General features: G+C 45.3%; 1 protein-coding gene across 6 annotated transcripts in view; it reads right to left on the bottom strand.

Moving 5' to 3' along the window:
- The window catches only part of myom1b (myomesin 1b), a 35211-nt gene that overhangs the window by 8220 nt on the left and 12800 nt on the right, over positions 1-14191 (bottom strand). For 4 of the 6 annotated variants that reach the window (XM_021562950.2, XM_021562954.2, XM_021562953.2 and 1 more), the window contains 24 exons: positions 13578-13777; positions 13336-13389; positions 12919-13043; positions 12501-12684; positions 12138-12312; positions 11814-11935; positions 9860-9877; positions 7497-7693; positions 7248-7374; positions 6706-6890; positions 6142-6256; positions 5221-5377; positions 5023-5129; positions 4789-4833; positions 4425-4561; positions 3949-4093; positions 3459-3518; positions 3250-3317; positions 2904-3017; positions 1354-1441; positions 1229-1267; positions 751-856; positions 296-459; positions 122-158 (listed from right to left, as the gene is read on the bottom strand). In XM_021562950.2, coding sequence (XP_021418625.2) covers positions 122-158; positions 296-459; positions 751-856; positions 1229-1267; positions 1354-1441; positions 2904-3017; positions 3250-3317; positions 3459-3518; positions 3949-4093; positions 4425-4561; positions 4789-4833; positions 5023-5129; positions 5221-5377; positions 6142-6256; positions 6706-6890; positions 7248-7374; positions 7497-7693; positions 9860-9877; positions 11814-11935; positions 12138-12312; positions 12501-12684; positions 12919-13043; positions 13336-13389; positions 13578-13777 — 2769 coding nt within the window. The remainder of the gene's footprint in view (positions 1-121; positions 159-295; positions 460-750; positions 857-1228; positions 1268-1353; positions 1442-2903; positions 3018-3249; positions 3318-3458; positions 3519-3948; positions 4094-4424; positions 4562-4788; positions 4834-5022; positions 5130-5220; positions 5378-6141; positions 6257-6705; positions 6891-7247; positions 7375-7496; positions 7694-9859; positions 9878-11813; positions 11936-12137; positions 12313-12500; positions 12685-12918; positions 13044-13335; positions 13390-13577; positions 13778-14191) is intronic. The other 2 variants (XM_021562951.2, XM_021562955.2) reach the window with 1 other exon arrangement.

Raw genomic sequence — 14191 nt, 5'->3', positions numbered from 1 at the left:
GGGAATGTTCCGGGTTTGCTGGGTACTTAATGGCATGCCACATCCACAACATGTAGAAGAGCTGGCTAATACAATGGGGGAAAAAGGGTGTATGAATATCTACTAATACGAGCTAACTTACTTGAGCCTCTGGAATTCTGCATATGCGTCATCAAATGCTGCAAGAAAAGAGGAGGTGAGTATACCTATCAAAGCATTGGTGAAGGAACAGGAGCCACTTAATTCCATGTAGATGTCAAAATGAGTGCACTATATAGGAAATAGGGTGCCATTTGGAACTCAGCCGTAGCCTCACCCTGGCCAGACAGCTCTACAGTCCTCTTCAGACCGCCCTTTCCATCATGGAACTCGATGGCGTATTTGCCCTTGTCTTTCTCTGTGGGCTCTGTGATCTGTAGCCACAGCTGCTCTCCCACCACACCACTCTTAATGCGGTCTGTGAAGGCTATCGCTGAATCCCTATCAGAGAGAAAATCAGCTGACTGACACACACACACACATATAGGCTGCATCTCACAGGCGACACACACCTGACAGTTGAATGGACGCGCAAACACACACGCGCACACTCAGGCACGCACACACGTGCGCACAAACATTCACACACACACACACTCAGGCACGCACACACAAACATTCACACACACGCACGCAAACATTCACACACACACACACACAGTCACACACACACAGACAGACACAGACACAGACACAGACAGAGACACACACACACGTAAGGAGACTACACACTTGTGGTGCCAGGTGACCTGGAGCGCCTCGTTGTAGTAACTGACAAAGGAGTAGAGTCTGATGCCCTCGTCTGTGCTCTGGATCTTCAGTGCAGTGGAGGAGTTGGCTAGGGAACGTTACAGAGATGTTCCACAGTGCAACGTCACAGAGATGTTATACAGTACAACGTCACAGAGATGTTCCACAGTGCAACGTCACAGAGATGTTATACAGTACAACATTACAAAGATGTTATACATTACAACGTTACAGAGATGTTATACAGTACAACGTTACAGAGATGTTATACAGTACAACGTTACAGAGATGTTATACAGTACAACGTTACAGATATGTTATACAGGACAACGTTACAGAGGCGTTACAGAGTGTCATGTTACACAGAGCAACTTTACAGAGGAAGACTTTACGGATGTTTTGAACACAAGTTCAACTTTAGTTAATGGGTTTACCACTGCAGTGAGACACATGTACTCACCAATATTACTGAACACTTCATTCATCAAGTCCCTGAAACCTGGAGGACAGAAATGTAAATATGATGAGGCCTTGTTGACGCTTTACTGCACACGCAATGAGGTATGGCTTTGAGGGGTTAGTCACCTTGTTCTGTCAGATTCAACGTGGATGTGTCCTGCCCTCTGTCATCCTTCAGAACAATCTCATAGACACCGGCATCCTTCTTTGAGATCTATAAGAGAAGGCTAGGATTGTGACACACAAAATTTTGTAAATTGTTGAAAATTCAACTCTCAAGCGAAAAGGCAAGCTTTTCTCCCCTGCGATGGGTGCTGCAGGACACACATTTATTTGACACAAAAGCAAAAAAGCATTCTCAAAACAGCAAAACCATGATCACTTAAGATGACAAAAAGATCACGCTGATCCCAACTTTTAGCATTCTCCAGATAAGGTCCTCGAGGGAATTGTCTAGGTCTGTCGCTACAGCTGCAGGAGGAGCATCACGCTGCAATAGGACACACGTGACATGTTTACATACTGCACCGCTAAGGCACGATGCGTGTCACACGTGTACACACTGTGCCACTTTTGATGACACGCACGTTGGACTACACACGGAGATGAGTGGTGTGTTTGGCTGAAGACTAGGTAGACAGATGTAGGGTGGAAAACAGGTGGTTTACAAAAGGACATGTTATACTGTAAAAGACATCAAACAGATATTATAAAACACATTAAAAGGGGTAGACTCGGCGAAATGATGTTGCCGCGAGCAGCACCGCAGATATTGAGATGAGCGAGATGCAAGGCCTCACTCTCACACAGTCACACTCAATATCTGCGCATGTTCACTTCACTCTGTTTACAGTGTGGTAGCCCAGGCACCAAAACAGCAGAGAAGTTGAGCCTCGCGCTTCACAGCTCTTAGTTGTTAAGGAAATTGACCCACTATGCCGTTTCCTTTCTGCATCTACGTCAGTCTACCTTTAATACAGAGAACAATGGTCGAGACATGGTGTGTTAGAGGTCAAATGTTGAATCGTGTCGAAATATGCTGTAATTTAGTAAGAAATAATAAATGGTGGGGGTTAGAATTGAAGAGGTTTCATACAAATTTAAGTAAGGATCGGTTAGATGCTGTAACTGGAAAAGACAGAGAAATTGTGATTAATATAATTAAGAAAGCGATATTAAGACAGTCATTTACGATCAGAGTAAGAACAAAAAACTTTTCACATGGTCGCAACCCCTTCAAGACCGACTTATGCTCAACTTTCTCCAACATCTTGGAAGCCAGAAGATAGCATCCATGTTGTGTGAGGAACCCATATATTTATGATATATGAACATATAGACCGAGATGTGCAATGATGACAGTCATACACAGTTGCAAACAAACAGCACATTGACTGTATAATGATGTGTAGAACATATTACAAAAACATTCAGTACATACAGTATGTTCAGACATGTGCAGCATACTGAAAACATGATATTATATTTTACAACCTATATGTAGTCTACTGTATAGAAGAGCCATTCATATAGCCTAGAGAAGGAAAACAATATTCTTAACCCTCTAAAGACAGGTTTTGTGCAGTATGGTCTTATACTGCTGCATAAGAGGCTTGTGGTACTGTATATATTTCTAATGTATGATGTGCATGAAATAACTGCAGAATCCCTCTCACCTGAGCAATCTCCAGATTGAGCACTCCCTCGGTGAAGGTGAGTTTCTCATCTCCCTTGACCTCGCGCCCATCCTTGTACCACAATGCAACAGTCTCTTTCTTTATGTTCCCAACCTGCAGAGGGTGACAGCGACAGATGGATAGAAATAGAGATAGACAGAGATATGATGTTCAGGTCCACTTCTTTACTGCACACCGGTGGGTAACAAGTCATCTGGAGAGGTGTGTGAGGTGTGAGGTGTGTGTGAGGTGTGTGAGGTGTGTGAGCTGACCTAAGAAGAATTTTCCTAATACTGACATCCATTATCCAAGAGTTCCCTCTAACCCTGTGCCTCGGCCTTCTCACCTTGCATTTCAGGATAACACAACATTCTGGGGTCACTTCATAACTCAGATACTCCACAAAGTGAGGACCTACGAAAAACAAGACAGTGGGATTATTTCAATGATCAATTATGTTTGCTATGATTTCTGACATTGTTCTATAAATCGAATATCTCACCGCGTCACTACTCCACTCATGACATATTTTCTTCATTGAAAAAGATCCCATACCTTGCTTTCTGTGCCATTCTTTGCGCATGAACGCAGACTCCTTCTGCAGCCCCTTGAACACTGGAAAAACACACCACTCCTGATTAGCTAACAAAACTTTCACGTACAATCACATTCATCTTTCATGTAATATAGTCACTATGATGTGTCTTGTACATTGACGTGGATATTATTTCAACCAGATACATGTGTTATTAATGTGTGCACAATAGTTTATGGTTTATAGTAAGCTTTCACTGCCCTCTAGTGAAATATGTTAAGATCTAACTTCTGAGCCATAGTGGGGCTGTTTTTTTCTTTACAACAGAGGAGAGCCTGGTCCCAGATCTGTTTGTGCTCTTTCCTACTTCACTGCTGTCCTCGCCGTGCCATGACAAAGACTGACAACGAGCTGGCATGATAGCGTAAACTGACCGGCGCTCGGGCGGGAGGAGAGAGTGACGGAAGATAATAGGAGGAAGGAGAGAATGAGAGGCTGGGTTTATCCTACCATCTCCAATCAGCACCAGGCTGGACTGGTTGGTTGCTTTTCCGTCCTGCAGCTGGAAGGTGAAGGTTCCCTCGTCCTCTGGGAGCAGAGACTCCATGATCATCTCAATCACACCTGTGTCCTTGTTAAAGTTCATCTTGTATTTCTGGGAAGCAGGTCATGGGGGGAAAAAAGCCTTTTTAGTCTGGTCTCGGAAACTTTATCTCACCAACAGAAATGACAGATGTTGTACATATGTAGGGAGCATAGGGTGGCAAATTGCAGGTAACTTTCCCCAAATTCCCAGGTTCTGCAGAAACGCCAGTTGGAGAATTCCTGGAATAAGCAGGAAATCCAGGAAACCTCCAACCAGGATTTCTGGAAAACCTTTGGAATTTTAACAACCCTAAATGAGTGCATTTTGTTTTCAGTCCCAAAGCGGCTCAACATTAAGAGAGAGTTCAGTTATTTTGTTTCCATTCAGTGCCTTTACTGACCTCTCCCTGGGAGAGACTGTTGTCGTTAAACACATATTCTATTTTGCCATTAGCAGAGATCTTCTCAGCCTGCAGCCAGAAGCGAATTCGGCCCTTCTCCTGCAGCTCCACAGCCAGCTCTGTCTTTAATGGAATAACTAGACAGATCAAATGAGAAGGAGAGAGACAGAGAGGAGAGAAGGTGAAAAAGTGAGGGCAGGAACAGTGAGGAAAGAGTCATGCACAGAACAAACAAATGAGCAAAGATAGGTCCGCATCCCAAATGGCACCCTATTCCCAACACTACTGTCAAAAGGGGTGCACTAAGGGAATAGGGTGCCATTTTGGGGATTTAGCCATAGAACAGGGTGTCTGAGTTCCTCACTGGGGAATTTGTGGTCGTGGCTGAGCTCCAGCAGTTTCTTCAACTCTGTCAAAAATGAAGAAAAAAAAAATACTTATGAGGTAAATGAAATATTTATCAGAGATTAAGAAGTAGAAATTACACAGGAGCAATGAAGCTCTGCAACCCTCTTAACCTTCTAAGTTAGCTGCTTCAGTGATTACGTGGTCAGGCTAGTACAGTGCTACAGTACCACAGACACACAGTTGGACTCACCCTCCGCTGAGAGAGTGTAGCTGGAGCAAGCACCATCGGTGTGGGTGACAGCACAAGAGTAAATGCCGATGTCATCCTCCGCAAGCATATTGAAGGTGGCTTTGGACCTGAGGGGTAGACACAAAGGCACCAGCACAATCAACATACTGAAGTACTTTAGATTCCCTAATCTTCTTTCAAACTCACACACTCACTCACTTCCCCCCACTGGTCGCCACAGTAATACGAGTATCGTCTGTGATCTCTTCGTAGTTCTTTGACCACACAAATTTGGAGTCTGGAGTCAGGTTGGAGCAGGCAAAGTTCATGGAGATCACTCCATCATCATCAACGTCCACAACAATCTCCGTAGTGCCTGAGAGAGAACAGACCTCAAGTCAAACGCGGCGGGAGACTCAAAAACACATGCAAAAGGTGCAGTGTGACTAAATGTATGAATCTGTTTTTTTTACCATTAAAGGGATAGTTCACCCAAATTATAAAATGACCTTGTAAGCGGTCTATGTACAAGGTATGACAGCAGTTTCCAGTTTCCCTGGCAGTGGCAGACACTGTTTCCAAATGCTAACGTTTTAACATTCATGGCAGAAATCCCATTCAAGTCATGGGACAGATATTCGCATTTTTCACTCAACATGTTCAAATCATCTATAAGTGACTTTGGTGAGCTTCACAATACATTTGAGATATTTTCGGATGATTTGGACGTGATGCGAGAAAAAAAAATGTGAGTATCTGTCCCATTACTTGAATGGGATTTGAACCACAAATGCTAAAATGTTAGCATTTGGAAACAGTGCTAGGGAAATGAAACCTAGCTGTGGATTGCGGTCATACCTTGTTTTAGACTGCTTACAGGGTAAGGAAACCAATATCTTATTTGGGTGATAATGTTTGTACATTATCTGTATTTATGCTTTTTCAACAGGAAAGAAAATAAATAGCTGTGTGGGAGGGTCTTTTTTAATTTAACTTGTATTTAACCAGGGAGACACATTGAGACTATTCTACACATGAGGTGCCTGACTTCAATTAAATGTGAAGTATGTATGCTTAATAACAATGTCCTTCCTCCCTCTCCCTCCATGCTCTGTTGAGGGGTCTTTAACATCGTCCTACCTGGTTTGGTTTCGGCCAGGACTGGTTCTGTGGGCTCAGAGGCCTTTCCCACACCTGCCTTATTCTGAGCACGCACACGGAACACATAGGTCTCCCCCTCCTTTAGAGTCTTAATCTGCTCGTGAAAGAAAGAGTCACATTATAGACATGTTAGTCACGTACATCAAATATTACTATATAATATTACTATTGAGACACAAGCAGTAGTGTTGAAAATCCCTTTACATGCGGGACACATCCTCTGACTGACCTAATACCACCAATCAAATCCTACTTACAATCAGACACTATGTATTTGAATTCTGAATTGGAATGTGTGCTCAATGGTATTAGTAAGTCAAAGTGATGACAGACTGAAGCTCAACTAAGAGTATTATGAAGGCTTTACGAAGCTTCCGTCTCCCATGACTTCCTCGTGGATAGAAATGGTGAAGTTGCCCTTAAAGGCTGATCCTGGGTCAGTTTCCCCCACTAATGGTAAAGATTTGGGGAGGGGAAGCTGATCTTAGATCTGTTACAGGGGAAAATTCACCGTGGAGCGATAGGAGTGGACAGGGTCCTGACCTTCATGTAGTTAGTGAGGACAGCCTTCTCGTTGACTCCTCTCCAAGCCTCCTCCTCAGCATCAGCCTCTTTGATGTCAATGTAGAACCCGTTGACTGGGTCACGGCCCTGGTACACTGGTGGCTTATAAAGCAACACCAGAGTGTTGGCGCGCACCTCTGTCACCTGCAGATCATGGGGAGGTCCTGTGGGAAATTAGGGGTAAATAATTAGGTTTAGAGTTGAGGAACGGACGTAAGGCTGTGGTACAAATAGCACCATATTCCCTTTGTAGTGCACTAATTTTGACCAGGGCCCATAGGGTTATTTGGGACACACCCATAGGCAATGCAATGTACATAGAAAATGTCCCATGTGCATGCAATCTTCGACACCATCACCACAAGGAGCTGGAGGTTATAATTTAAGTTAAAAAATGATAATAATTCAGACATCTTTGCAGTGTATGACTTGTATTGTGATATAGTATCCATGTTGATGTGTTACAGTGGAATTCTCATATTTGCTCAGGTTTTCAAGTGAACATTAGTGGCACTACCCACCTGGCACAGCAATGGTCCACTCCTCACAGACAAATGTTCCACTGGGCAGAGAAGGGATGCCCACTCCTGCCATGTTGGCAGCACGCACCTGGAACTGGTACTTCCTGTTCTCCTTCAAGTCAGACACCTGGACAGACAGACAGACAGACAGACAGACAGACAGACAGTGAAAAACCATGACAAAAGGTGCCTGCAAATTCAGGTTAAAGAGGGTAGCTTCATCCCAAAGAAACAAAATGGTTAACTCACTCTGTAGGCTCTGTCGCTGACAGCCTTGACGTTGGCCTCGTGCCATGTCCCTGGCACCCCATTGATGACCTCACGGTAGTCCACGAAGTAGCCGGTGATGTCAGCGCCTCCGATGAAGGTGGGCTGCTTCCAGGCCAGCACCATAGAGTCCCGCACGCACTCCAGAACGCTAATGCCATAGGGTGGAGTAGGGGACGCTGGGACAGCAGAGGACTCCAGTTAGCATCATGCTGTGTCAACTGTGAGACGAGGAAGTCATGGGAGACGGAAGCTTCGATAAAGCTTTCATAATGCTCTTAGTTGAGCTTCAGTCTTTCATCACTTTGACTTACTAAATTTCTGCTTTCTTAGAGCAAGTATTGGGCACTAATCAACTTAATCACAAACAAAGTTCAGAGTTCTCTGTTGGTCAAACAACAGCTAAGGGATACAGTTTGTCATCCATACTTGCTGTAAGAGACTACTATCTGCACCTTTAACCCTTAACCTTTGACCTCAAACTATGTTTCAACCAGACACTGAGTCATCACACATTGACCAAATTATGGGGACACAAATTTTAGGGACCTGGACTGAACAGAGTTGGAATGAGACAAAATATTTTTGCCACTGGAGCTGTGAGAACACATGTGATTTCAGTGGCTGGTCTGCGGTGGTGTCTTCTATAGAGGGAGCTCACACAGATAACAGGATAATATTACATACTCATAATAAACTGACCTGTCACACAAATAGTCACATGGACATGGTGTGCTCCCTAATTTGGGGTAGGGGGTATGGCGTAGAATCTGACAAGGAAGTACACTACCAAAAAGGTCTCAGGTATAGGCGTTCATTTCTGGCTTGAGATTGGCTGACCCACTTCAGAGACAAGCTGTGATAGGCTAGCTCCAGCTGTGTCACAGTGCCTCTGTGCGTTAATGCACACTGCTCTCCCAAGGTGACGGTGGACCTTAAAGAGCACAGAGTGTGTGAGCCAGCCAGGCTACAGCAGCTAGATGGGATACAGCTTTTGTCAAATTGACATTAGATGTGGAAATATTTCAATTGAACCTTTATTTAAAATGGTCGGTTAAGAACCTTACTCAAACCCAGAGTAGGGTTTGGCCTACTCTGGCCAAACCCTAACACGGATGACGCTGGGCATATTGTGCAGCGCCGTATGGGACTCCCAATCACGGACGGTTGTGAAACAGCCCAGGATCGAACCAGGGTCTGTAGTGACGCCTCTAGCACTGAGATGCAGTGCCTTGGACCGCTGTGCCACTTGGAAGCCAAAAATAGCTGACCCTAACCTTTTTCCGAACTTTTTTCCTCACCTTAACCTAATTCTCCTAACCTGCTACGAAAAGTCAATTTTGACAAAAGCAATATCCCTTCAATACAAAACCGGCTACATTAAGTTGAGGTGGCTAGCACAGTGCCTGAATACTGAGGGTGTGGAGGGAGGACAAAAAGCCCGCCCCCCCACCCCTCCCGTGTGTGTGAGGCAGCCCTGTGGTAGAGGTGGCCAGTAGATTGCCTGAAAGGCTGCGTGACTGTGTAGTTAAACTGAGAAAGCTGTTATAGAAACTTACCTTGGGATAAAAATAGGATTTTACCAGTTGAATACTTTGGCTATATGTATTGTGTTTTAATGCCTTTCCTGTGAATATGAGAGTAGAAGCACATACGTTCAAAGTGTGATCCCTATACAAATATTAAAGTGTTTCTTTTTTCAAAATAGTTTTCTACCTTCTTACCAAAATGATTTTAAAAAATTACAGTTAAAAAAAGGAAAAAGTGTAGAAAGAAAAAAGCTTCAGTTTAAAAAAGGAAAAAAAATCCTTGGGGGGAAAGATGAAGAGTTGTTTTATTTTGGATGATCTGATGATATAAGAGTTGGCGTGGCCTGACTGAGTGCTCACCTGGGTCTGGGTCTGTCCTGGGCCAGCCCACGTTGTGGGCTGTTTCTTTCTCTGTCCCCCGTTTGGCTGAAACATCTACAGAGGACTTACGTGTTTTCCCGGCCTCAGGCACCTTAGCCTGACCTTTAACCTCATCCGTGGCCTCTGTGACAGAGTCTGTGACTGATTCTGTGACCAGGTCAGGGGCCCAGGTCACACTGCCTCTCTTGCCCCCCTTGTCTTTACTTCCTGTAGCCAGGGGCCCTGAAGAGCCTGAGGGGCCTGAGGGGCTTGAGCTAGTGGCCCCTGCCCCAGCTCCGGCCCCTGGGCCAGGCACACTGCCAGTTTGAGCATTGAGCTTTAGCATAGTGTAAGGGGGGTACTGAACGGCCTCATGCGTGCCCGTCCAGCGTGGCGTGTGCTTGGTTAGTCCGCCCACGTTACCACCCCTTGGTAACTCCCACTCCGGCAACACACCATGAGGAATACCGCCCCCTACAGGAGTTAGCAGGAAAAAAGCAAAAGAAGCCATTTTACACAGGCCAAGAAAATACCAAACATTCACACTGACAGCTACAATCTCAGTCAGCTCACTCAGAGAGTAAGGACGAGAGAGACAGAGAGACAGAGGGAGAGAGAGAAAGAAAACATGACCAATAACATCACATTCAATATTAAATACAATATTAAATACAGTACAATGTCTTCATCTGACTGACTGAAAAATGAAGACAAGATGACCAACAAGTGACATCTGCGTGTGGAAGCGAGTTGCAGAGTTAAAGAGAAAGCACAATCATGTGAGGGGAGAAAGCGAGTGTGTGCAGGCTTTGCGCCAACCCTTCATGAAAAAGCCACACTATACTTTCGTAATGATACCAGTGGATTTCATTATATGCACAATACGGGCAAAAAAATTCAAGTATATGTAATGGTGTATAGCAATTTACTCTATTGGAAATAGTTATGAGTGAGATCTATGAACATAAATGCAGTTAATTCTTCCTGATATATTTTTAAAAGATGTGCAATAGAAGTGTTTCCTCATACTAACCTCGGCTCAATTGTGAGTATTCAATTGTCTATCTTTTATCGTGTAAGACACTACCACTAATGGGCCTAGACTCTAGGTCTACCAACTATTATCAGTTGTAATGGACTGTAGAGAGAAATCCATTGGCGTTGTTACTAAGTGTGTTTCATAAGGGAAAACAGAGCATGCTGCTCGGCACAAAGCTGGCCAGTGACTGAGTGATGTGTCATAGCTAGAAGCTTGGTTAGTCACAGTGCAGACATTAATGGGACAAATGTAAAGGAGCAGGGCTGTCAGTTTAGCATTCCTGTTCCCTAGCTCTGGTCCAGGGCGCTAGTGCAGATCAGCAAGGCGCAAGCCGCTGTAACACCTGGGACCAGAGCTAGTATTCCCAGTTGAGAGTGAGAAGAATGGGCAGATGCACAATGCAGATCAGGGGTTATTGTTGGTGGGGTGGAGAGGGGGTGGGTACCTTAAACACCAGGTGGGTGGTGGAGGCTGATACATCTCGTGCCCAGGCAACGTGATGGGAGGGTGGGGGGCGGGGGTGTGACAGAGGAACGCAAGGAAGGCTGGTTTGTAACAACCGCTGAGTTGGATCGCACTGACCCAAATTAGAGGAAGTCTACAACTCCTGACCCTGGCCCGCCTCAGCTTGTGCAGGGAGGGTGGGGATAAGTTCTGACTCAACATGGGGTGTGGGGGTGGTGGGTGGGGCTTGTTCGGGTGACTGACAGAGTGGAACCATGGGAAAGAACACGTGGGAGGAGTCTAAATGCTGATGGTACACAGAGCTGACAACGTGATGTCTCAATGGACAGCAAATAAAGAAGACAATGGTGCAACACATCAGCTAAACCCCTGTTCATTGTGGAAACGGGATATTTCTTTCATCATCGGCATATTAGAAAAGGAGTAATAACAATATTATGCATAAGATTCAATCATCACATTCCACCCACTCATAGAGCTAAAAGGCTTTCCTGATCCTAGTACAATAAAATTATAACCCTTGAAGTCACATACCATCTTAGAAAAAAAAAGGGTTCCTAAAGGGTTCTTTGGCTGTCCCCGTAAGATAACTATTTTCAGTACCAGGTATAAACTTTTTTGGTTCCTTTTGGGTTCTATGTAAAACCCTCTGTAGAAAGGTTTCTACCTGGAACCAAAAAGGATCTACCTGGAACCAAAAAGGGTTCTTCAAAGGGTTCTCCTATGGGGACAGTCGAAGAACCCTTTTAGGTTCTAGATAGCACCTTTTTTTCTAAGCGTGTAATCGTGCTCCATCTAAACAGAAAAAACAAGTTCCTTGTATATGTCTCTTCACATTCTTCCTAAAATGGCTTCCTACCCTATTGTCTAGTACGACTGTGTCATGACACTCTTCCTCTCACTTACCAATAGCAGCCTTCACCTCAATAGCCTCAGACTCCTGAGAACACTCGCTGAGCCCAGCGGCATTCAGTGCCTTCACTCTGAACACGTAGCTCTCTCCTGTCACCAGACCGTGACAGATAAACCTGTTTACAAGTACACAAAAACACTTTGAGAAAGACATTTCACACCATCAATCTCTAAGTCTTTGTGGGGAAAAAATGTTTGTCAACTTACTTGAGCTCACCATCATTTACATATAGTATTGAATTAGATTCATGGTCACCATTTGTATATGTCTATATTTGTAAAAGATTGATAGAGGGATTGTTAGAAGGACCGTTGTACCTGGTGCCTTTGACAGGCTTGTTGTTACATGGCTCAAACTTGTTGCTACCCACGATGCTGGCCTCGATGTAGTATCCCACCAGCTCCTTAGCGTCCCTGGAAGCCTCCCAGGACACAACCACGGACGTGTCTGTGTTCCTGGTGGGAACCACACGGCCTGGGGCAGATGGGATATCTGGGGACAACAATTCAACTCAGATCAAATGGGGGGAAAAAGTCTTGTAAGAGCTCAAGCAGACTGATTCGGAGAGGAGTGCGTGTCTCTCAGAGTAAATACGTAAACACGTGCTACATCTATTTCCGTTGGTACACTGGGAACTGCCGTAGTCTGTGGTATGGCGTGTGACTTGTGAACCCCCTCACCCAGCTTGTCCCCGACAGTGGTGGCCTCGGTGGCTTCTGATGGCTCGCCAACGCCGGCGGAGTTGCAGCAGCGCACACGGAAGCTGTAGGCCTTTCCCTCCGCCAGATCAAACAGGGCGAAGCGAGGAGACTTCACTGGGATCTCAGTGTTCACCCTCTGCCAGCTGTCTGTGCCAGACACACACTAACACACAACACCGAGAAGTTAGGGTACGCCTCAAACCCTCCAAACACCACAAAAAAACCTCCAGGACTATAAAATACCAACAACAACAAAAAGTGTTAACTTATTGAATGATTTTGATATGGCGGTTGTTATGGATGCGAAGCAGTGATAAAATGTAGGTTATATTGATCAGAGGAGTCACGCTACAGATCAGGTATGTGATGTTAATGAAGTATATACGGTATATCTCACCTTCTCCACATAGTACATGATGCCCTCGTGGCCTCTCTCCCCAGGGGGTTTCCAGCTCAGAACCACATAGTTCTTGGTGGCCTCGGTGACCTCCAGTTCTTTGGGTTTGCCGGGGACCACGCCCTCTGATAGGAAGTGACGTGAAAGAAAACGTATCAAGGGGTTTGATCTCGTAGCTTGGTCCCAAATCCGTTTGTGCTCGTGCCTTGTCATTGTCAAGCCAGAACATGACCTTTCCGTTAGAAGATGGCAACAGACCAGCAGACTGGCCACCAAGCCAGACTAGAGCTTTCGTTATCCTTCCAGTCAAAGACCACAAGGTACTGTAAGCGGTAGGCCCCTCCCTATAAGATCAGATCTATAGCTGCGTCGAAATATTGATCAACACTGATGAGTGCAGAAGCATTTCCTTCCTACCTGCAGGCTCCTCCTCAGTGACAATGATCTGGCCGGTCCAGGGTGCAGAGGTACCTGGGGGCCAGGGGAAAAGGAGCAGCTTTCAGATGCATAGTTCCAAGAAAACACATGCACGAAAATAAAAACCATCAGACATCGCAAAGGTACATACTCACAATATATTCATTCTGCAGTACCATAACACAATATGAGAGAACACAGACAGGGAGGGCCAGATGGCAGACAGGGGTTGCCCGCCGTACCTCTCATTCGCGCGCGGTCGGCAGGATCCATGGCTGCCACCACCTCAGAGACACGGGAGGGCCGGCTCATGCCAGACTTGTTGACGGCACGCACACGGAATGTGTAGGAGCGCCCCTCCACCAACCCCGTCACGGGGAAACGGGCAAACTTGATGGGCGTGTCGTTGCACTGGCTCCAATGGGTGGTGCCAACCTCACACCTGAACACAGGACACAAAGAGACAGCATACATGCCATCAGCCATTCAATAACAATCTCGGTGAGGACTTATTGGATAGACACAGAGTTAGGCCGATTGGTAAGACTCAGAGTTAGGCCTATTGGTAAGACGCAGAGTTAGGCCTATTGGTAAGACGCAGAGTTAGGCCTATTGGTAAGACGCAGAGTTAGGCCTATTGGTAAGATGCAGAGTTAGGCCTATTAGTAAGACGCAGAGTTAGGCCTATTGGTAAGACGCAGAGTTAGGCCTATTGGTAAGACACAGAGTTAGGCCTATTGGTAAGACACAGAGTTAGGCCAATTGGTTAGGTAAGGATAATTTCACATGGTTATAGGTCAGGTCACATGACCTGGCCATCTACTTATACAATATGCAACTGGAGTTAATGGCAGTA

Source organism: Oncorhynchus mykiss, chromosome 15, assembly GCF_013265735.2.
Source record: "Oncorhynchus mykiss isolate Arlee chromosome 15, USDA_OmykA_1.1, whole genome shotgun sequence".
Classification (NCBI taxonomy): Eukaryota; Metazoa; Chordata; class Actinopteri; order Salmoniformes; family Salmonidae; genus Oncorhynchus; species Oncorhynchus mykiss.
The sequence above is the reverse complement of the archived record's forward strand: the minus strand, read 5'-3'. Positions and strand labels throughout refer to the sequence as shown.